The sequence below is a fragment of the Sceloporus undulatus genome, chromosome 6 (genome assembly GCF_019175285.1).
Source record: "Sceloporus undulatus isolate JIND9_A2432 ecotype Alabama chromosome 6, SceUnd_v1.1, whole genome shotgun sequence".
Classification (NCBI taxonomy): Eukaryota; Metazoa; Chordata; class Lepidosauria; order Squamata; family Phrynosomatidae; genus Sceloporus; species Sceloporus undulatus.
Window position 1 is genome coordinate 39339465 of NC_056527.1, and position 25200 is coordinate 39364664.

The following is a 25200-nucleotide window of genomic DNA, read 5'->3' on the forward strand; positions in this document are numbered from 1 at the left end:
AATGTGGGTTTTTTTTTCTTTTTTTTTCTGTCTTTTCTGTGTTTGTCCTTTGTTTTTGTTGTATAGATGTCCTTTTATAATAATAATAATAATAAAAAAAAGTTTTCTAGGCTCTGGCACGGTCCTAATCTTTACGTAAGCAGCCACAATATGGATTCATTTCAAAACACTACTTACACCTGCTTTGTTTACCAGAAGGATGAGCACTTGATTACTCCTGATTGGGAGAAAAAAGTATGAAATCTGGAATGTAAGGAAGAAGGGAATTTTCTTATTATCAGCCTCTTTGGTTAGTAGTTCAGATGGGTGAGGATCCAGTAAGATGATGTGTTTATTAACAGACAGAGGAATCAAGAGAATGGGGAATTCGAGCAAGTGGGCTTGTGACACAGGGCAATGTCAGAGCTTGAAGACCTGCTATGAATAACTGTCCCTTCTCATAAATCCTCTCCCCTCTGAGAAGCACATCCCAATTGTGTTTATATAGTGGGACTTTGGTATTCACTGAGATTTGGTTCCAAAATATCCCGTGGATACCAAAATCCATGGATACTTAAGTTCCATTAAATAATATATATATATATATATATCTAACCATGGATGGTTGAATCCATGCATAAAAAATCCATGGATACGGAGGGCCCAATCTATCTATCTATCTATCTATCTATCTATCTATCTATCTATCTATCTATCTATCTGTCTATTCTATATCAATATGTATATATAAAAACAGGTAGGTCCCTTCTCCTGAGGAGTGTACATCCTATAACAGACAGTGGTGGAGACAAGATATAATGGAAGAGAGAAATGGAAGAGGGAAATAAATGTGGGTTGCATGTACTTAAAGCTTAGTTACTATGGAAATTACAATAGTTTTTATTGTGTTTTAAACTGATTTAACTTCATGCTTTTATTTATTTATGCTTTTATGGTTTTAGTTGTACTTTGTTTTAAGTTTAAGTTGTAACTTGCCTTGAGTCCCATGCTAAGAGAAAGGTGGAGTATTAATTAATTAATTAATTAATTAATGGACCTGTGAGTAAGCTATATTTTCTGGATCTCATTTTAGAAGGAAGAGAACTTTATTTTAAAGGAATGTGACAATTTAGAAATTCTCATTATAGTTCTGTCGTTTTTTTTTAATCAGGATCTGAAGCAAGTTTTATGTTGAAAGTCCACCCACTGGAAAAGTACCCTGTGGATCTCTATTATTTAGTCGATGTGTCTGCATCAATGCACAAAAACATAGAAAAATTAAACTCTGTTGGATCTGATTTATCTCAAAAGATGAAAAATATTTCCATTGATTTACAACTTGGGTTTGGATCTTATGTAGATAAGACAGTTTCACCTTATATTAGCATTCATCCAGGCAGAATACATAATCAGTGCAGGTAAGTACAGTCATCCTCCACATTTGCAGGTTAAACATTTATAAATTTGATTGTTTGTGAATTACTGTATTTATCCCTGCCCTTGAAAAAATGTTATCTACCAGAGACTGGGTCCAGTCTTGCCTGTCCGGATGCAGATTGGGAGGATTAAGCTTTACCCTGGGGTAAACAGAATTTACCCAGAGTAATTTACCTTAGTTTTCAGCTGAGTTTCCAGGAAACTCCGCAACAAAACCTGACTGTTCACTCCATCTGCCTCCCTCAGTACTCCTTACCTTGCCAGCAGTTACTTTTACTCAGAAACCCCCCATCGCAGCATCTGATGTGGAAATGAGGCACCTGGCTGCACCTATGGGCTAGGTGCCTTGTTTCCGCATCAGATGTGGTGGCGGTGGCACTCCGCTGTCAGAGCAACAGTGGAACAAGTAAGAAGCATGCGTTGGTCCTGAGTTGGCATGGGGACAGGTGTGTGAAGCTCACCCATTCCTACACCAACCCAGAGGCCAAACTGAGAGAGCACCAGGACCAGGAAAGCATGGGCAGGCTTTTATATTCTCTTTAATTTTACCGACTTTGTACAGCGCTGTGTATAATTACAGCACTTTAGAAATAAAGTTTAATAATAATAATAATAATGGGCTCAGGCCATGCTTTCTTGGCCAGTCTGCTCAGCCTCACAGATGGCTTTCTTGCATTTTTGTGTTGTGTATTACCCTGCATTTTTCTAATGTGTGTTAGAGACTTAACCTATGCTCTGATTTTAAACTTACCTAAACTATGGACAAAATATAAAACAAAAATCCACAGGAGAATATCATGGATATAAAAAATACCAGAAGAGGTGTTTTTGGGCCAATGGAAAGATCAAAAAGAGAATTTGGATTACCTACAAAGACTTATTAAAAGTGAATAATCACTTAAACCCAAAAATAAGAATGAGAGAGGAATTAGAGAGAAAAAACTATCTATCATTGGTTTACCTATACACAATTACATGAAAGAGTTTTGATGGTCCGAAAACTAGAAGGTTTTGATTCTGAGGATAACAATCTGGGCAAGATGCTACTATTAGAAACTAAATATTTGACTGCTAAACTTTATGCTGTAATATTAAGATGGCATCTAGAGAAAGAGATGGTGACTGATTCTATGACCAAATGGGCCCAGAACATAGGGTGTGTGCTGACTTTGGAACACACTTTGGGAAAACTCTTGGAAACATTTACAAGATCACAAGATTTCAAAGAAAATTATCTAAAATTGCTGCACAGATGGTACTTGACACCAGTTAAGTTAAATAAAATTTACAAGACAGTAGGTCCCAAATGTTGGAAATGTAACACGATGCAAGGAACCTTCTTCCACATGTGGTAGGGCTGTCCCATAGCAAAGAAATTTTGGAAAGAAATACAAATAGTGATGTTCCAAATTGCGGGTAAATGCATCCCATTGAAACCTGAACTGGTTTTTTTTCTGAACATGACGAACGTGTTGTGATGAATTATGAAAAAGTGAAACAATGGAAAATAGTCGAATTTTTTGCGAGTCTATATAAGTACGCCCTTTTTTTATGCGGGGGATCCGTTCCGGGGGCCCCCATGTAAAAAAAACCACATATGCTTGAGCCCCTTTGAAAGTAATGGGGCTCATACATGTGGCAGTGGTGTGGCAGCAGGTGCACGCCATGGGCACACCCCCTATTAATCTAAATGGGACGTGCCACTTCTTGCACCCTGCACGCAGCTTCCAGCATATTCTGAAATCCGCGTATAGTGCGTCCACGTATGATGCAGGCGCACTGTAGTTATAGACAGACAGAGCTGGTTGCTGTGTTCAGGTAGAGCGTATTTTGGTTTAATAATCTGAAGTGTAAAAGACACTTGCATTCAGCCACTTTATTTCATATTTCATGTGAGGTGGAAAACAAACCAAGAAGCCCCATTGACTGTAGTTTTTGTTCTGTGTCAACTGAGAAAAACTGGTTCTTTGCTTCAGAACAAGCAGAGTGTCAGTGTCAGTTGGTTTAGCACTTTGGCTTGTTCTGAAGTTTTAACCATAGTTTTCTAGTTCTAGTTCAAACATAACAGGAAACTATAGTTAATCCATGCCTTCCTTGTTTGTTTTTCTGTGTGGTTTCTTTGCCTGAATATGGACAGTGTGTTATCATTACGTTATAGCTAACTGTTGCATGTATGTATTTGTTTATATGCCAGTATTCATGAATCATTTACATTAAAAATATCTTAGAGTGCATCTACACTGTAGAAATAATGAAACTACTTTAAGTGCTATAGATCCATCCTGGGAATCCTAGGATCTGTCTTTAGCTTTCTCTGCCGAAGAATGCTGGTGCCTTGCAAAACTACAAGTCCCAGGATTCTGTAGGATGGAGTCATGATAGTTAAAGTCATGTCAAACTGCATTATTTCTACAGTGTAGATGCACCCTTTGTCAGACAACAAAGAGTACAGAATAAACCTAGATTAATTTTCAATGTATGTCATTTTCCCTCCCCCAAAGTGATTATGATCTAGATTGCATGCCTCCACATGGTTATATCCATGTCTTATCACTGACTGACAAAATAGCAGAATTCAGAAGTGCAATTAATAAACAAAAGATATCTGGAAATATTGATACACCTGAAGGAGGATTTGATGCTATGCTTCAGGCTGCTGTGTGCCAGGTAAAAATTAACTGATAATTTGAGAAAAGGTCTTTGTCTGATTATTTTGCTCACTGGTTGACATAAAATCATAGTGCTGTAATGTTCTGTGGTGTTGTTAGTTCATAAACTCAAAGTCAATTTTGCTTGCAGTGTTCACCTTTTTGCTTCCATTTTCCTCATGATCATTGGTCAAATGGCTTTGAAAGTATTTTTAGGATGTGAGTTTTCTTTCTGTCAAGTGTGGAACTGTCTTGTATAGAGTCTGCTGTGTTTTATTCACTTTAGGCCTGTTTATTTTTATTTTATTTTATTCATTTATATCAGTGATGGAGAACCTTTTAGAAGCCGAGTGCCCAAACTGCAATCCAAAACTCATTTATTTATTGAAAAGTTCCATGTCCCTCTGGCTTTCTAGTAACAAACCCTGGCAAACTCTGTGCTGGGGCGATGGCACATGTGCCCATAGAGAGGGCTCTGAGTGCCGCCTCTGGCACACGTGCCATAGGTTCGCCATCACTGATTTATATCTTGCCTTTTCCCCAACAGAGACTCAAGGCAGCTTATAACTTATTAAAAACAGTACAGATTAAAAATTATACAAAAATATCAGCAAGAAGTATAAATATAAAAGTTAGTTAAAAATAAGTAAATATCTGTTAAAAAAAACATTAAAATGTATTAAAACATGATATAAAAACTGATAAAATAGCATAGTATGCTATTAAATGCCCATCATAGTCCATTTCAAAAGCCTGAAAAAAAATTATTTGCTGGTAGAAGGAGACCAAGGAGGCAGCCATCATAGCCTCCCTAGACAGAGAGATGCTAGATTACTCAATTTATTATCTTGCATGTTCCCATTTATCAACTCTCAGCTGTTTTTCCCCCATTCTGTAGAGCCAAATTGGTTGGCGCAAGGAAGCAAAACGTCTACTCCTCATGATGACAGACCAGACGTCTCACCTGGCTCTCGACAGTAAATTATCAGGAATAGTAATTCCTAATGATGGAAATTGTCATTTGAAAGATAATGTGTACGTCAAAGCAACCAGTATGGTAAGGTATATGTCATTTATGGTATTAGGTTTGGAGTGATGTTCCAAAGTATTAGAAGAGCCTCCACAATGAGATGCACCTGGTGGGAGTGGTGAATTGTCTGCTAGAGGCTGCACTCAAGTTGATTGAGGGCTCTGATTGGTCAGAAGGGAGTGTGTCAGTGATTTCTTCCCAGTCAGAGCAATGTAAGCATCCTTTGGGTCTTGTCGGTTTTCAACCTAGTAGAACTCATTAGGGATGACAAGGTATTTTGGTAAGACTATTTCCCTTTCAAACATTCTGTTGTGTCTTGCTCAACTGAGCCTCATATAACAAAGACTAGAAGACTTTTTTCCTGTCCTTATTTTCCCCCCTTTCTTTTCCATCTGCTGGCAACCCTGGATGAGAATCATCACTGCCAACCATCCACTTCGAATATAATTTATAAGAAAATTTCATTGCAACTTGGAAACAGAGCACATGTTACAAACATTTAACAGTGACAGGTTAACAGTTTGGGGGTTCTCTTGAATCCTACTCTGCCTGTAGAGATTCAAGTGACACTAAGCATTATTATTATTATTATTATTATTATTCACCTATATCCCAGTTTTTCCCAATACTCAAGGTAATGTGACTCAAGGTGCCAAACTGCTTTAATTCTGCCGTGTGAATACACCCTTAGTCTAACTGAACTGCAAGGGGTGTGATGTGGGGCACTTCTCTTTACATTCACAGGTGCAATCACACACACACCATCTGTTACTAGATTTGGGAAAACGTTCAGTTAAAGCCAGGGGAAGGTCTTCTCAAACCCAGCTGAGGAGCAGTCTGACATCACACCCTAAGCTATATGGAGTAGCTCTTTTGGCCACAATTCATGACTAGCTTAAATCCCATTGAATTCAACAGGTCTGCTTTCATTTGGCCAAAGCCTGGATGCAACCCAATTATATTTTTATATAAGGCCAGCTGGAGTAAAAAACAAACAAGCATGTGCTTCTAGAGTTGAGCAGAACGCTACAGAAAATGTGTTAGTAACACTGAAAGACTGTAACAAATACACATGGGGAGGAAAGGCTTCACTAGGCAACATACAGGTGGTTTTGTGATGCATCCTAAAACTGTATTTGTGCAGTAAATTAGTCAGCATTGAGAAGTCTGGGAACATCTGTGGCCATTTCTGTAGAAACTGACACAGCAACAGCATAAATAGTAAGCCAGGGTTAACAGCAGCACATTATTACAAAATTCTGTGTTTGCCTATTCTACAATAAACAGAATAGTATTCTGATGGCTAATATTAATTACTGCAAATGTTTTTGTGTTTATTGCAGCTGGATATTTTAGAAAATAATATTTCTGTGCTATCACCATTTTAAATAAATAGAAAATAGGCCAGTTGACAGGTGCCTTTTCCCCTTTCCCCACTATTCTTGTTGAGACAGATTTTCCTACTTAGGTTAGATGCTATAAAACATAAGGAGTGGATTAACATATTTACATGTAATGCACCCAATTTGTCTAGTTCAGGGTTTTTTGGAAAAGGAAAAGAAAAAAGGGACCAACTATTTGATGAACAAAATCGAGCCCATGTACATGATTATATTACTGAGAATATAAAATACACTTGAATACTTTAAATATTAGTGTTTTCATGCATCTATTTGTTACTGGGAATGTTCCATTTTTAATTTATCATCTAGAGTTCATTTAGGCAGACTTGACTGTTTTCAACAAATATTTGGTCACCCCTGCCACCTACTTTTCCTATTACTTTCAAGATTTTCTTCTCCTTCCTTTTGTCAGTTAGTTTGTCCCCTTTCTGCTGAGCTCCATTTTGTGGCTTTTAAAGACATAACAACAACACTGCTGAATCAGACCAAAGGCATATCTAATCCAACATTCACTTCATGCAGTGGCCACCCAGATACCTACAAGAAGCCCATAAGCCAGACATTAGCACAATGACACCCTCCTTTACATATTCTCCACCAACTGTCATGCAGGAACATATTGCTTCAGATACAAGAGGTAATATATAATTATGAAAATTAATAGTCATTGATAAGTTGTCTAAAACTCCTATAGAGTATATGGTTGGATGCCATCATTGCATCCAATGGAAGTGTGCTCCACAGTTAAACTCTGTATTCTACAAAGGAATAGTTTTATTTATTTGTCTTGAAGTTCACATCATTCAGCTTTATTAGATATATTTGAATTCTAATATTGTGAGAGAGGGCTCTATTTCCAGATTAAAGAAACATGAATCCTTATGATATAACTCCTTGAATTTTGCTAGGTTTTGCCGATTTTTGTCACTTCCATGTCTACTTTGAGCAGAGGGATACTCCTTGAATCTGCACTAGGGCTCTTCAAAGTTTTATTTGTTTGTTTGTTTTTTAACCTAAGGCATGGTTTGCTAAGATTGTGTTATAGATTGAAGGGCAAAAGTTTTCCTATCTGAAGTTTGGGGGTTTGGGGTTTTTTTACACTTATAGAATTACAGTGCAAAAGTGCTATTTTACTGAGGCAATGTAACTCCCCCCGAAAAAAGGGGAGGGGAGAGAAAGGAAAGGAAAGAGAAAAGAAAAGAAAAAGAAAGGGGTAGAAGAGAAAGGAACATATTGTTACAGCTGGTATCAGGAACTACCAGAAAATAGTCCAGGGCAACAGAAACAGCATTTGGATATATTTACAACAATAAAAGCAAACGGTGACTACAACAAGAATGCCATAGCTTCCTGACACATTTGCTCCACCTGGAATTGCACTGAATTAGAGAGGCTGTCCTTCCTCACTTTCTCTATAATATGTGTTATCCTAAACACCTTGATCCAGTCTCCCCATCTTCCCTTTTTTTCTGAGCTAAACAGCTCCAAATGTTACCTTTTCTAGAAACACTAATATAAATATAAGTTCATTTCATATGGTTTATTTACCATTATATTGTATACACTGTATTTTATTATGTACTCAACTGTATTTTTCTGATGAACCTATCTTACCAATTTTAAAATTCCTTCTGGACATATCCTAGAAAAGGAGGACACCTGGCCACCCTGGTAACTGTAATCCTTAACTACCTTTGGCCCATGACTTCATTATTGTAACATGAGAACCCATCATGGAACTGGCTGTCCAGGTGCCTTTATCATAGAGAAAAGAAGGAAAAACTGGAAAGCATTCAATGATTTTTCCTTTGTCCAATTAATGGTTCTGAAACTTCTGAGGTTTGATTCTAAGTAGCCCTCTGAAGAAAGCCTTAACATAGGCCAAAACATGTTTGGGTTTTGTTTTTTCCTAATAAACAACTATTTTTTGAGTACGTTGAGACTTGTCTCATATTTCTTGTGAGGACTGTCCCCCTAAAAAGCAAGATAAATAACCATAGAATAAATCCTAGGAAGGACAGGCCAGAGAGCTGGCTCCATGTCAGGTTTCTGTGTCACAATAAACAAATCATAGACAAAGGTTCTGTACTTTTTGGCTACTCTTTCTATAAGCAGTAGCGGCCCTGGCTCATCTGAAACAAGTCAGAATTTTCTGTAAAAAATATCTTATGATTCAAGCATTCAGAGATTTATGGTAAAAGTGTCACAACTCCACTTATACAAGGTTGGGTGGTAAATTCACGGCATTCTAGCATATTAATCCATAACAGTCATATCTTGTGTTCCCTTTCCTGATTTACAGGAGCATCCATCACTTGGTCAACTTGCTGAAAAGCTCATAGACAACAACATTAATGTAATCTTTGCCGTGCAAGGAAACCAATTTCACTGGTATAAGGTATTTTTTAAACATCACAATTTTGCCTTCTTGAAAGACGATAATTACAAAGCCATTGTAACTGTAATGGTGTTCTTCCATAGGACCTTTTGCCTCTGCTTCCTGGCACTGTTGCAAGACAGATAGACTCACAAGCAGCAAATCTTGGTGATCTGGTGGTAGATGCCTACAAGGTATATGCTTTTGAGGTTTATGTGCGGTTCTACCAGCTGTATTCCTTTTGTTTCTTCTTTCATACTGGTTTTGGGAAGCAGCTAGTAAAGTTGAATATTCAATGGGCATTAAATATACCCAGATGGTTAGAGAATCCAAATATTTTCACAAATATGTATGAAATGCTTTTCTTCCTGTAGGTTGATGCAATCAAAGGTTTCTACTTCACAGTGCTGAGTTCCCTAGTTCTACCAAAAGGTTCCACTCCTTTAGGTTTTCCTTTATTTTTATTATTTCTGCAGACTATGGGGTTCAGTTGAGCATATTGATACCCTTCCTTGTTTTTCTGTTTGTTACACAACTATGATTTATTTATTTTTAATGTTTTAATATGCAAAAAAGAAAACACCAAGTTGGTTTAAACAAAAGTTAAACAAAAAATAAAATAAAAATGGGGTTTTGCAGTTGGGTTTAAAAAAAAAAACCTGACCACCCCCACCCCTGATCAGTCTTGTAGAGTTTTCTGGATTTTGTGACACAAGTTTCTGTGTCAAATATATTTATTATATTAATACTGTGAAACATTTAATGTATTAGAAAGTTTGATCAACCATATTTTAGGCTGCACCACACTGCAGAAATAATCCATCTTGACACCATTTTAACTGCCATGGCTCATTGCTATGGAATTCTGGGATTTGTAGTTTGTTGTGGCACCAGAGCTCTCTGACAGAGAAGGCTAAATGTCTTACAAAACTACAAATCCAAGAATTCCATTGCATTGAGTCATATAGGTTAAAATGGTGCCAAACTGGTTTATTTCTACACTGCAGATGCAGCCTTAATGCTTTTGAACATAAACAATCCAAAGTTATTAGGATTCGATATGATTTACATCTTTCAGTAAAACATTGATTTTTTTTACTGCTTATTGTTGCTATTAAATCTGAATATATCTAACTATACAGACTGAAACTGACAAAGTACTCTCAGAGATAGATGAAATTAAGAATGTTAAGCATTACTCCTAATTATAATTATATCTGAACATATAGTAATAAAAAAAATGAAAAAGCACTTTTTAGAGAAACACATAAAGAAGAAATTAAGCATTAGCACCAGCATTAAATAAAACACTAGGTTATAGCCCTTTCACATATTCAGAATGTTGTGGTCACTAGCTTAAATAATAATTTTTCTTTTAAAAGTGTTATTTTAAAGCAAGTTTTTTTAGTTGAACATACGTTAATTGAAGGATTTGTTTCTGAATGGCATTTCTTGCACTATAAAATAAAGTGATTAACAAAAAACAACTGACACTGGATGCTAGTCTGACAATGAACTGCCAGTAAGCAGTGGAAAGTCATGCATGCTCTGTGTATGGTCATAAAAGTGTCCTCATCTTTTGTGGTGACATGTTGTATGATGGGAGCTCCCATTGTGTAGCACCACATCTTGTGCAATTACCCATTGTGTGATAGGACCCCCATTGTGCAATGGGACATCTTACATAGTATCCAGTTGTACATTGCTGCAGTTCTATAACATGGTTGTATATCATGTCAGCAGCATTGATCTTTATCATAAAGTTAGGTATCACAGCCCATGATGCAGGACGTTGACCATTGTTTTCAATGGTCATGGAAAACTATTAAATGCATTCATTGCGAGAAATGTTTGTACAATGATTGGGCAAAATACACTGGGAGTTTTTGCAACTGTATTTTTTTTTGCAAAATAAGCAAAGATTGCATGTGTGTATACGCCTGCTGATTTATGGCAATCCCATGATTTCATAGAGTTTTCTTAGGTAAGGAGTAATCAGATGTGGGTTTGGCAGTTCCTTCCTCTGAAATATAGCCTACAGCACCTTTTGTTAATTGGTGGCCTCCCATATAAGTACTGATCAGAGCTGATCCTGCTTAGCTTCCATGATTAGACAGGATCCCATTTAGGGTATTTAGGCTGCAGGCAAAGATTACATCCCATGAAATAAGCAAATATTTACATCCCTTAAGTACCTCCTTTCTCTCCAAATTACTCTTTCTGTGTATATGTTACTTGAAGTAATTTTAACATTAAGAATTTTACAGCAGTATTTGCTAAGAGCTTCCCCATGACAGAGACAGGGAGCTTGTTTTTGCAATCTTGGTTGAATTTATTCCTCAAGATAACAATAGAAAAAAGGACAATTATTGTAGACGTGACTGCCAATATCTAGACACTGGTAGCAACAGTCATTGTTAGTATGTAGACACTTCTATATACATAGTGACAAATTAAGATGTGAATGTGTGAACTTGCCCCATTCTGTTAGAGTTGAATGTACACTTGTCATTAACACTGAATCACACAACTGTAAAATTAACTGTAAACACAGATGTTACTATCCTGCTCCTGCTCCCCTTCAGGATTACAAGTTCCCCTGGCACAACAGAAGGCTGTATAATGGTGTCTTTATGTAGAAAACAATTCATTCTTTTATTCAGAGACAGACAAGCTTTTTCATTGCAGTTAAATCGAGTCACGCATGTTAATGCTTACTGGATGCTAATGTGTAATACTTATTGCTTTTGTTTTCTTTTTGTTTCAGAAGTTTGTTTCAGAAGTGAAAATTCAGGTGGATAACACAGACCAAGACATAAATGTCAAAGTTACTGCATTCTGTCCTGATGGAAATATAAGAACAGGCTTAGAGGGATGCAAAAATGTGAAATCCAGAGCTGAAGTATGAAAAATTTCTTTTATTCACAAAGGAAATGAAATATTTTGTTGTTTTTCTAATTGCTTTTCAGTGGAAGAGAGGTTCTTTGTACAGATTTAAAAGTTGAGTTCTGTTGGTCACAGCCTTAGGCCCTCCGCATCTTTTCTTCACTTTATTCCTTTATAGCTTTATTTTAAATTAAATCCAAGAATAAACATTTTGTTCATTGTTATCAATAAGATCAAGCCAAGCCAGCAGCTGTTTTTTTTAAGAATTTCCTCATGCCCCCATAGGTTATGATGTTCTTCCTGCTCACACTCTCTTATCTAAGTCCCCATCAGCTCATCTTATAAATGAGCTGTGTGCAAAAGCATGCAGCTCTTTTAAGGAGACAGGGTTAGCTTTTCAATTAGGCTATGAGACATCTGCCTTAGGCAGATTGTTCTGGGTAACCAAAGCCAGTAAATTACACCTAGGGAAAAATATTAGTGAGATTTTCTGATTCAGATGCTGAAACCAATTGGAAATGGTGCTTACTCTGCATCTTAAATTGGGGTGATGGTGGGATTGCCAGATAGTGTCCAGGATGGAGCTTCTCTAACTTTAAATTTTAAGAGATCTCAGAGTAGGTTGAGGTACCAGAAAAATCTGTAAGTGTTATGAAGGGACCTGTCCTCCCACACCTTCCAAACCTGCAGCTGCAGCTGCAGCTGCAGGAGGTGTGGAGGAGCCAGTGATATGAACAGACCTGAGTGGTGGTTCCCATCCCCTCCCCCTGGCTCCACAGCAATAGCTGTTTTGTGGGGAGATGGCTGCAACTGAAAGTCAGGATTTAGAAGGTAAGGGAGAACAAGTGCCCACCTTTTGCTTGATTGAGCTTTAAGGCACCTCATTATGTTATGACATCTGTTCAGGTTTAAAGTTATAAGAGGCCTGTCTCGGATCCAATCTGGCAACTGTAGGTTGCAGCAAAATGGCATCAGCTAGTTCCATTAGGAAGTAATCTCAGCAAAGCCCTTTGTAAATAAACCTTCACACTTTGAAAAGCAGAGTTCCTGACTGATGACCTTCAGAGTCATTGTTCTTATTCTAGAACACACTATTTCAATCTCCTTTTATTCTTTTGCACAACTAACAGTCATAGAGTTTATGGAAGTTGCACATTTAATTCCTGCATATGGATTTCAGTTGTTCTGTATTGCTTTGTGCATGTGATGCTTCTCTGCAAAAGTAGACAGGGAAAACACTTGCTGATTAGTGAGCTCATGTGCTCACTAATCCCAGCTGTGTGACTGCAGTTGATCAGTAGGCTGGTATGTGAAAGCATTTCCAAAGTAAGGCTGGGATTGTCATAGGCAAAAATAACCATTTAGTACTTGGCTGTTGCAGCTTCATTCTTGAGGTCCTTTCATACTACACAATTATAAAACTATGTTTAATTTTAAATACCATGGTTCCATCCTATGTAATCCTGGGATTTTCAATTTGGGAAAGGGCATTTAGACTTCTCAGCCAGACAGATCTAGTGCCACAGCAAACTACAAACCCCAGGATTCCATAGAAGGAATCCTTACAATTAAAAGTGGAATAAAAGCGCTATAATTCTGTTGCTCTAAGTCAATAAGTGGCTTGAAGGTACACGTACAATTCTGTAGCAAGAATGGACTCTCATAGAGGCAAGCTAATTCCAAAGTGAACAGTAAATGCTGAAGGAGGAATCTGCTTTTTAAAAAGCATTCATTGTGCACAGTATTACATGTACATTCCTGTTTTTTTTTTGGCAATCTAAACAGAAGCTTACCATTCCAGCAAGCCTTTTGTATTGCAAAAACTCATTTTAGACATCTATTTGTGGAGAACTAAGCTTCCTAATGCTTTCAGAATTACTCTTATTTTTATGACAGTATACAAACTGTGTATATATTTTTTCCTAAACCCAGTTTCATAAGTAAATGACAAATACCACTTGGAAGGTAATCTTAAAAGAAATAAGATTTGGCTAACATATATTGCCTGTAAATAATGATTTAACATAAAGGCATCCATGTATATGATTTTAATTCATTTTAAAATATTTTGATCAGTTTTCATCAGTCTTTTTTGTTAGATAGTTTGTTTAATATGTTTTTGGATTTATTGTACACCACCCTGATATCTTTAGATTTAGAGCAAGATATTAATACAGTCGGCCCTCCGTTTTCACGGGGATCTGTTCCAGACACACACACACACCCCGCAAAAACAGAAACTTGTCGATATTCAAGCCCCATTGGCTTGAATGGGGGCGCAGGCTCACAGGCACACATGGACATGTGCCACAGACAAATGCCCCATTATGTCCCCCGTCCATTTACCACTCGCTCATAAGTGAGGGCATGAATTCCAAGGCTGTGCAAATGGAGTAGCGACTGTATTTTAATAAATGAACTATAAAAAATAAATATGATTTACAGTAAATCATAGGTCAACTTTCTACATTCAAGAAGTTAATCCTTTTTAAAATATATATATCATAGGTGTTTTTTAATGTCACCATTGCCATGAAGGAATGTGGAACCAGTGACAGAAGAAAATACGTGATGCTAAAACCCCTTGGTTTCAATGAATCTACCAGAGTTAATATACACAAAAGATGTGCTTGCCATTGTGAGGACAAAAGGATATGTGTCGATGAAATGTCTCAAGATTCTCAAACTTCCTACTGCAAGGGCAGTATCTGTGATTCCAGTGCTGAATTCTCTTCTGAGCAGTGCAAGATGCAAGGGGACCATCTAATCTGCAGTGGTCAAGGAGAGTGTGTAGGTGGAAAATGCATTTGTCACAAAACCAAACTTGGCACAATATATGGTAAATACTGTGAAAAAGATGATTTTTCCTGCCCATATTACAGTGGAAGCTTGTGTGCTGGTAAGTACTAGGATTTTCTCAGTTGGATTCAGTCCCTAATTATATTTATAGTCCACCTAAATGCCAAAGCCCCAGGGGTGGGCAACTCTGAAGGAATACTCTCTGTTGGCCAGTGCCCGAGCCCTGCACATTTTTCTTTTTGTTTTGATCTGTCTGTATGGCTGCCTAGCTATCTGAAAACACAGACAATGAAAAATTAAAATATAGCAAATACAAGGGCACACTCTCCCTTTCCCCATCTATTTCACTTCCTTTCCCACTTTGTAATATAAGGTAAGTCCTGGTAAATAGGAATATGGCTTACTTCTGAGTAAGGATGGACAGGAGTTCATGAGAGTGAGTGAGATTGCCCTGAACAAAAATGTAGATAAAGAAGAAACAGGTAGCAGCAGTGCTTGGGCTTGGACTAGGTTTTTTTTCTTTGTTTTTTAATTTTGGCCTCTTGTCATTTCTGCCATGAGAGGAGGAGAAGGACAAGAAGCATGCAGTGGCAACTATAGTCCCCCATACACATGTCATGGAAAAATTAGTAGGAGGTACTTGTAAAATGACCTTTTTTAAAAAAATGTTTTGAACTCAGAGTGGTACCTTGCAGTGTGGAAAGGATGTCTGATAAAATTGCCTATATCATGTCTGGAAAAAGGGTTGAGGCCACAATTTCCTCACGCTTACGTTGGGCAGTGATTGTATCCAGCTATGGGGACATCAATTTATCCTGCCATTGCTACCAATTGTGGGGACCTCCACCTTCCCTGTCATTAGCTCTTAAAGTGGGGACCTCTTCTCTTCCCACTAATATGGCATTAATGTTATCCCCATCCTTGAGCAAGTGCTACCACCACAGACATCATGTGTCCAAACCACATCAGTAGCACTAATAAAGTGTCTCCAAAGGCACAGGTGTATAATACTAAAATACAGTGTGCTTGTGTCATATGCAGATGTGCCATTCACAGCTTCCAGCATATGCTGGAAGCCGCGCCGGGAAAAAAAAAATTGTGCTGGAGGACCTATAAATGCCTAGTGGAGTGTTCCCTCTAGGAATCTCTAGGTTCTTCTGTGCAACTTCTGGTTCAATGTTGACCATAGAGTTGCACTGGAGGACCTGGATATTCCTAGAGAGAACATATTAATAAAATCAGTGAGTAATCAATTCCACAAAAGTAAAAGCAATAAAATTTGAGGGATGAGTGTACAACATAGCAGTTCAAGATTACTTAGCACATCTAAATCCTAACAGACTCTCCTAATTCTTTCCCTATCCCTTTATAATCCTAGCTGAACCTGAGTCTTAACTAATCCCTGTCTTTCCCTGTGACTTTTAAACATCCCTTAAAGCATCCAGCCAACCACTATTTGCCTCCCCCAGTCTGCTCTCATTTACTTCTCGCCTCCTCTCAATGTATCACTTTACCACATACACTATACACAACATATGTAACCATATTTTAACTTAACTTTTTATTTTAAAAGTCTGTAACACCACACAAGCCACCTGATGATGAAGATCTAAGGCAGGGAAAAAGATAGTCCAGGGAAGGCCCTCACCATGCTAAACTTGAAAAGATAGTTTTTTCATCTGCAGCTCCCAGAATCCCCAACCAGCATGGCTGCCTTTACAGGAGATGCCAGACAGTCCCACACTGGGTTTTCAGGCAGGCTGTCTACAACATGCAGCTTTTCAGTAGGGCCTTTGACAGAATTTCATCTTGTTTTTGCTGGGAATTCCAAAGGAAGTATGTGCATGCCAGATGTTGATATTGTGCTGATGATGGAGCATTATGGCAGATTAAGATGACTTGAGCTGCTTCTTACCTCTAATTTCTGGAAGGTTTTCTAGCTATCCTAGTATGTGTTGCTGTGCAGCACCAATTGTTCAGATGAATCTGTTGGCTTTAATCCTGTTGCTAGTCCAAGGCATATTAGGCCCATTGCCTTGAATTCCTGAATATAAATCAACAACTGCACAAAATTCAATTGATTCAGTGGTTCTATGATAGCTGGGACATCATGTCACCTTTCATTCTTTCCTTCTCCAAGCTAAACATACCCAATTCCTTAAGTTGTCCTTTGGTTTGGTTTCCCGACCTTTGATCATCTTTGTCACCCTTCGCTTCATTAATTCCAGTTTGTCACTGTCCTTCTTGAACTCTGGTGCCCAGAATTGGGCACAATATTCCAAATGAAATCCGGCCAAAGAAGAATAGAGTGACACTACTACTTTTTTTGATCTGAATTCTTGTTGATGCAGTCAAGAATTGCATTGGCTTTTTTACCTGCCACAACACACTGTTGACTCCTGTTTAGCCTGTGGTCTACTGATAGACCTAGATTATTCTCGCATGTACTACTTTCTAGCCAGGTGTCTCCCATCCTATATTTTTGCATTTCATTTTCCCTATCTCTCTCTATGTGTATATTAAAAAAACACTCTCCCAAAACACTAATTACAGTTAAGAAGTATTGTCTTCCTTATTTAGTCCCTACAACAGCTTTTGAAAAAGGTTAGTAGGTAAAACTGAGATTTGATCACTTGTCCCAGACCACCTATAGAGTTCCATGACTATGTTTTTCTTCATCTTTACTGGATATAATCATATAATGCATGTTTGTTGTTAGTTTCTTAATAGGTTTCCCTTATCCACATTTTCAGTGCATTTATTGTTCTTCTTTACTAAAAGCCTGTTTCTGAAAATCTCTGGGGGGGGGGGTTCCTGAAGTGCTTTCCGTTATGACTCATATGTTATATGCAACTTACTCCCAGTGCTACTTTCCAACAAAACACGTGATTTGAGACATACACCTGAAGTTGGCATCTCTCTATCATACTTAAATATATTTTTCAAGTTTTATGCCTTTTGCTCTAGACAATTTTCACACCTTCACTGAGAAAAAAGAGACAACATTTAGCTGTTTTCTTAATAATCACCAGCATAGATTCTGTCTACAATTGTAGCAATATTTCAGAAGCTGCCTTGAATTTAAGATAGAGTGCATAAAAACTTAAATGCCTGTGTAGAAATAATGAAGACTCAACCTTCATCTTCTGTTTTTTTAGGCAATGGTGAATGTGAAGCTGGCAAGTGCAAATGTGTTGGTGCCTGGGAAGGTGATCGTTGCCAGTGTCCATTGTCATTACAAAAGAACTGCATGAATTCAAATGGCCAGATCTGCAGTGGAAGAGGAACTTGTGTGTGTGGAAGATGCAAATGCACTGATCCCAGCAGTTTTGGCCGTTTATGTGAATTTTGCCCTGCTTGCAGAACAACTTGCAGTGACAAGCGGTATGTTTCTTGGGGTTCAAATAACACTTATTACTCTCCATATTTGATTGTGTTTATCTTTTAAAATATATTCTGCATGTATCATGGGATCTCAGGGTGATGCATAAATAAAACCAATTTGAACAGTTTAAAATGAATTGAAATGTAAAATAAACATGGTTTCAAAAGGATAAATTAAACAAGTTAAAAGAGGTTAAAAGTTTAAAATAAGTTCAAATTATATGCATGTATATTTTAGAAAAAATCAATTCAGCTTCAAAAGCATTAATAAAAAGCTGTGTTTTAACATGTTTCAGGAATGAAGCCAGTGTCAGTGCCAATCAGTCCTCTAAGGGGAAAGCATTCTTCAAAGAGAGCACTACAACAGAGAAGGCTTTCTTCCTTCTCCTTTCACAGTGTGTTGCTCTTCTTCAAGAATTGGGGTCCAAAGTCATTTAGGGTTTTCAATGTCCTCCCCAGCACCCTGAATTCACTATCCTAAACTGTATGTGGGAGTACAATTCTTATGCATCTTAAATTAAGGGTCAGCAGCAGATATCCTACTCCAGTAAAGCTTTTGCTCTGGTGAACCATCTGCTGCTGTCTTGTGCCTTCTTTCTAGTGGGTTAGCGTTCTAGAAGAATATAAGAGCATTTAGTCTTCAGTATAGGCAGTTGTAACTTTCAAGAGAACTGATGGTGTATGAATTGCTGAGGGTTGTCTCAGCAACACATTATGACCTAGTCTTATACTATAACCAGAGCCTGTTCATGACTGTCTTCCCCAGTCTGCTTTTTCCTGACATTTTGGGCTACAACTGCCATAATATCTGACCATTGGACATGCCTACTGGGGCTGTTGGAAGCATTGGCCAAAAACATTTTGAATGCATCTGGTTGGGCAATGTTGATTTAGAATGGCCTCTCTGTGTCTTTTTCCTCTTCATTCTTTCCTCTTTTGATTTTTTTCACCTAAACTTGAAGCAGGGTTATATTTCCATGCCTACACTTCTTTGCTAATCAGTGAAATCCAATGGAAATCCTTTGGTACGTTCTTTGCTTTTCATTATACATAAACACACACATGCACATCATCCACTGGAATATTTCTTCTACTGCTGTTGTAGCCCCAGTGCTGGACACCAGTCTTATGAATTTTATCATCCTCCCCTCTTTTATTCTTTCTTGAAAAATCTGAAAAGTTTTGCTCTAGGTAGGAAGAATACAAGAACTGTGATACATTTTTCAATGTTTTTTTTTAATTTCATTTTTTTTCACAAACACACACCCAACCCGATATACAGAATCAAAGGCGGGGTACATACCTCCGCTTTGCGGCGCTCTGCCGCCGCCGCCAGTAGGTCCGCGGGGGAGCCGGAGCCTTCACACGGCTCGACTCCCGCGCGGACCGAAAAAGAAGCTCCAAAATGGAGCTTCTTTTTAAGTCGCGTTGCGACGTAGCGAGGCGCCAGGGGCGCACTCACTACGTCACAACGCCCGCGACGCGTACGGACGCTCAGCATCTGATACGTAAAGATGGCGGCGCCCGTATGAACAGGGCGCCGCCATCTTGTACGTATTCAATACGTACTAGGGTTAGGGGGGTGCGGAAGCACCGCCCCTTCCTAACCCTAGTACATATTGATGACGTACTATTTGGCGGTCTGTAAACCGCCAAAGTTCCTCACCACTACCAAAAAATACAATAGATTTTTGTACAGAGTAAAACATTCTTGTGGCAGTTTGCAATATTTTGATAGAGTGTCTTCTCGTGTTATTGAGGATGGGAAAATGTGAAATAGTCTTTTTGAGAGTCCTTCAATGCTTGTGCAAGTGAAATCCACAGTTTGGGAGCAGCCACTGAAAAGTCTGGCTCCCGTGGCCTCCCCACATGGGTCTATGACAGTGGTGGGACAGTTGTGAGAGAATGCCCTCTCCCAAGAATCTTAAGACTCAGGCAGGTTCATTATGATCTTTCAGATAGTCTGGACCTAAGCCATAACATATAACCCATTCGTTTTGTCTTAGTACAAACATCTCTTCCTGTACCTCTATTGGGCAGTTTCAATGCCACTTTCAGGTCAGTTTATACAGTTCACTTGATGATAAAGAATGCATTAGGAAATGAGTTCACCGAGGATGAAGTCACCCCCAAAATACTAAATCCTTCCTGGCCTAGATATGAGGGTAATTATTGTTTCCTTTATCCAATCCATGTTGTACCATTTGGCTCTTCTGTTAGGTTAAAGTCATGTTAAAACATCCTTCTGGATCTTCATCAACAACTCATTGTTGGCTGACGATACCTGAGATTGTTTGAAGCAATCTTGAACAATGAAATGTACTCTTTACTATCTGTTAATAATATGAACATGAAACAAAATGCTGCATTTCCAAGACAGTTTGTGGAGTCTTGTAGTCTAGAAAGAGAGATATTCTGAAGAGTTTATTCAATTTCATTTTGCTTTACAGGACCTGTGTGCCTTGTCATTCCAACTCATCTCAAATTACACTTGACCAGTGCAAAACCTCATGTGCTTACAGGGTGCATCATACAGAACAATCTTTAGGTATGTAAAAAAAAAAAAAAAAAATTGAGTGCACAGACCTGATCCATTGCTTCTTTATGCAGTATTTAAATGAAGTGTAGTTCTTAGTACAGTAGTTCTCACAGCTGAAATACAGGTCATCTTATAGTTGATCATAGCATTTTTCTGCAGTGGATTCTTCCTATCAGTGGGCTAGTGATTCGCAAATTTGAAGCCTGCAAATTGCCACACCCCATATTATCCAATGATGATTCATATATGTGGATGTGTTGATACATCTGTGTGCATGTCAGCACCACTGAATAACGGGGGGCCAGATGGAAAAGATTCACTGTGTGTCTACCATCTTTACACCTCCATGTTGGAAGGATTCTTAGAATTAAGCATTAGTTGCATATTGTGCAAATCTAGTTTTTTCATATGGTTTGTATGACAGCTCAGAAGACCACTCACATGAAATGACATCCTACAGATCGACTACCAATATGTAAACCAAGAGTGAGAGATCTCAGGCACTGAGGTTGATCCCCAGATGGCTATGTTCACTTTCCCATCACACATTTTATGGTTTCTCAGCTTTTCAATATGTTTTTCTGTATTCCAGTGGTGGATCATGGTACATCTTACCCTAATTCATAGGATTTTAGAGTGCCATACAAGTAAAATTATTATTAACAGATTAAAGCATTAAAAATAATTTAAGTAAACTATAAAGATATTAAACATGTTGGCAAGCTAAAAACAGGTTAAGAAAGTTAAAGTTTATTGGGGGGTTGCAGTAAAAGACCATCCTAAAGTCAGGAAAGGTGTTGGGGGGGGCACATGCAATCTGAGGACCACACTTTGCCCACTCCTGTTTTAGATATTACTTTTAAGAATGACGTGTCTTTTTGTATCATATGAATAGTAATTCACTTGTGATACTATTAACAATGGCCATTTCTGAGGTACTGTTATTGTATTAGACTTTTGTTTGCCTGTTAGATTTCCTGCATCAACCTTTTTGGAGATGGTGTAAATTTTGTGTGTTATTTTTTCTTTGTAGGATGCATCTCTGATGATCCAAGCCACTTCAGAATATTTTTCATAATCTTTATTGTTACCTTTCTGATTGGCTTGCTGAATGTCCTTATAATTCGTCAGGTAATTCTGCAGTGGAACAATAATAAAATTAAGTCTTCTGCTGATTACAGAGTGTCTTCAGCTAAAAAGGTAACTGAAGAACAGTGTTTTTCTCATACATAAAATACTAGCTGCGTGAGCCTTTCTGACCCATTTTATCTTTTCTTTCAAGGACAAAACGTTCTTGCCTACTGTTTGTACAAAAACAGTAACCTACAGACGTGATAACCCTGAAGAAATAAACATCCACCACAGCAAATTATAAGTAAACGAAACTTTCCAATGCAATTCCTGAAGGCAAGACAGCTTTCTTCAGAGCTTTTGTTTCAACAGAACCTCATTTGAAAGTTCTTGCATGATACTTGGGAGATTCATGGTATTGAATACTGTAATGAAAAACTGACCTGGAAACCTCATTGCACAACGTAGCTAGGTTTCAAGTAGAGCTGCTCTGTCTTGAAAAACAAATGTGCATTAACTACTGATTAACATAATTAAACCAATTAGACCAATTCTGAGATATTTGGATTGGGAACCTATTCAATCCCTTTTGACATCAATAGGATAAAATTGGCTTAAATCTGATTATGTTCTGGCACAAAGTAGGCTTTATTTCAGTTTGTGACACCACTCTGTATTGTAGCACTTTAACATAATATAACTTATTTAGTTGTGGCATAAAATGTTATTCTAAACTGGCTTGACAAAAAAAAAAAAAAGCACTGATCTCACTTTAGATGTAGCTAACACAGATTTGGTCTATGGTAAGGTTTTCCAAACTGTGTTTTAAAAAATGTAGCTGGTACAAATGGGTGACAAGTCAGTGCTTACTCCTGTTCTGAATGTTTGCAGCAATCAGAGCCAAGAAGAACAATATGGGAAGCAATACAACATTGGGAATCAAAAAGTCTGCCAAAAAGTTGATAAGTCCTTATGATCCCCACTAGTCCCAGCACTGATGATCCAGACCTAAATGTTCTATATTGCACTAATTTTGGAGGAGGCTGTGAACAAATAGGCTTGCATTCAGCCTACTCAAAAGACACTAAGGCCACAATCCAAAACATGCTTTATCTGAAGCAATCATTATTGATATATATGAGACCAACCTCTACAGAAACTTGGATTGCAAATATTCAGAGACTGGGGCATGGGACATTGTTTTTCCTATGCACCCCTTGGTAGGGAAATTCACATCCTGAAGAACTGGTGCTCTGTGTAAAAAAAAACAAATCATGTGATCACATTAACTGTGGTATATTTTGGAGAATATTAGATAAAATTACAAGCACACAAAGCACATTTTAATGAATCTCTAATATTTATTGACTGCTACAAGCTCATTATTTCAGTCTTTCTAGAATTGGATATAGGCTTTTTTTGTAGAATACTGGAATAAATAGAAGGTCACTACTACTGGAGGATTTTTTTTTAAGTTAGAATTTTGTAATAGTTTCTAGTTATGTAGGAATAAATTCAATTTGATCCAGAGAATATATTAAAATACCAATTGCATAGTTAAAAGAGCATTCTGGTGCATCAAACCCCTTCCAGGCTCCTATTGCTATGTCAAAAATCAGGCAGGAGTGGCATATGTTGCTCTTCCTCCACTAAGGGCAGTGGGACGAACATCATTGTGCTCCCATGTTGAGGACCGTGACTGAAGTCTGAGAAGGCTTTCGATTCCCCAGATCTAAGCCTCCCCTGCTTGACTTACACCAGTCCTTTGAACCTTACCTTTCCTCATTCTTTATTGTTGGAGAAGTGAGGAGTGTGCATCATGGAGGATCTGTGACTGTTTCCTTCTCATGTTGGAGTTCCACTTTGGACTTCATGAGGATTTCCACTCTAGCCCTGTTAGTGCAAAATAACTCTGTGGTGGCAAGTGTATGAGAAGATGTTGATGAGGCAGGAGATCAAGAGAGTGACATGTTAGCACAGAGATGTCATCAAATGAAGTATTCTCTGCCCACCAAAATTTAAAGCTTGTCCCATTGAACTGAATAGGGCATACAACTGAGTAAACATATACAAGAATGCACTGTTGTTTTAAGACTCTTTCCTGGTACTTGGGGGTATAGAGCTTGAATCCTCATTCTGCAATGCTGTTGAATGTTCTGTGAACACCTTTGCTGCAGTCATGGAGATTCTCACAGCACTGGAGTGAATGGGACAACTTGGGCCTCTGGAACTGTGCATTGTGACCCTGTGGATCTTTGAGTTATGTTAAAGAATTATTTATTTTTGTATGCTTTGGAAATGCTTTGGAAATATGTTCCACTGAGGCTACAGTGCTGAAACTGCACAATCGTAGCACTTTTAGGATTAAAATGTATAATGTTTTTTGAAAAATTCACAACCTGACTTACAGAAACAACCAAATTATTTATATGTTTTTATTACATTTCTTTCTTTTTTTCCCCTGTCTGGCTTTACTCACTGCTAAATGAAGGTACAAAATTTATGTCAAAATATTTAAGTTAAGTATCAATAGCAATATTGTGTTCGCTATAGCATCTTCATACAAATGTAACAGATTTTCTTTCTGTTTACCTGTCACAATCCTTTTCATACTTGGATGTTCCTATATAGTTCAACAGAAAGAGGGTCTACTTTGAAATGTATATTTTGTAGTTTACCTTTGATATGTTTTGTGTGTTCCTTCTTTTTTGTAAACATGATTGTGTGTGAGATTTGTTTTTAAAGATTTCATTTTAAAAAGTAGAAATGTAATTATCTTTTGTTATCTTAAACAATTTAAAATCACTGCCATAATTTCCATTGAAACTTACTACATTTATTTAAAATGTGTTTTGTAGTGTACATGACTAACTTTTAAGATTTAAGTTTATTTATTAATTTGTCACTTTACTATATTGTGAGATAGTTTATTTTTCTATGAGAGTTGTAGAAACAATGACTTAGCATTAAATTAATGCAAAATTATTGTACTTGGTCTCAACGATTAAAAATAAGTCTCTAATCTATTGTTGGAGTTTTGTTTAGAGTAATATGAATTTCTGCTTTCCTTGATTTACCTCTTTAAAAGATTTGTTTTTAAAACTAAAACAGCATTCACTATAGTGTCATACCTATTTGCTGTACACCTGCCAATGATAATCCATTTGTGTGGCCCATTGACATGAATTTGTCTGTGTGTTGTGCAAAGAGAGTAAGTGTGAGCAAATCTATCTGTTAAATTCATCATGTTCATCTTCCATCTATTGAGGCGCTGCTTGGAGAAACCAAATCAGGGATTAAAATGGTCTATATGGACAAGCATCCATGTGAACATATGGTTGTTTTTGATTTAAAACTTTTCTCAAACTCCAAACCCAGTTTGAAGGATTGGAGTCTTTTTAAATGTATATGTGTATAGTGCAGGTGTGGGCAACTGTGGAAGGTTGATGGAGGGGATTAACCCCCAATGCACCTACACCTGCAGAACAAACCCCAAAACTTTTCTTTATTATTTATTTAGTGTATTTATACCCTGCTCTTAAGCCACAAAGGCAATCACAGCAGTTTATAGATTGTTACTTTGGCAGTTCCCTGCCTACAGGTTTACAGTCTAAAAAGTCATGACACAAAAGGAGAAGGGAATGGCA

The 25200-nt window shown here is 37.6% G+C and overlaps 1 protein-coding gene across 1 annotated transcript in view; it reads left to right on the plus strand.

Moving 5' to 3' along the window:
• The window catches only part of ITGB8 (integrin subunit beta 8), a 68631-nt gene extending 44502 nt beyond the window's left edge, over window positions 1-24129 (plus strand). The window contains exons 4-14 of the mRNA XM_042474487.1: window positions 1151-1397; window positions 3918-4083; window positions 4963-5121; window positions 8800-8895; window positions 8979-9068; window positions 11642-11776; window positions 14269-14659; window positions 17718-17943; window positions 20394-20491; window positions 21516-21682; window positions 21765-24129. Of these exons, the coding sequence (XP_042330421.1) occupies window positions 1151-1397; window positions 3918-4083; window positions 4963-5121; window positions 8800-8895; window positions 8979-9068; window positions 11642-11776; window positions 14269-14659; window positions 17718-17943; window positions 20394-20491; window positions 21516-21682; window positions 21765-21857 (1868 nt within the window). The 3' untranslated portion in view covers window positions 21858-24129. The remainder of the gene's footprint in view (window positions 1-1150; window positions 1398-3917; window positions 4084-4962; window positions 5122-8799; window positions 8896-8978; window positions 9069-11641; window positions 11777-14268; window positions 14660-17717; window positions 17944-20393; window positions 20492-21515; window positions 21683-21764) is intronic.
• Window positions 24130-25200: the final 1071 nt, after the last annotated feature.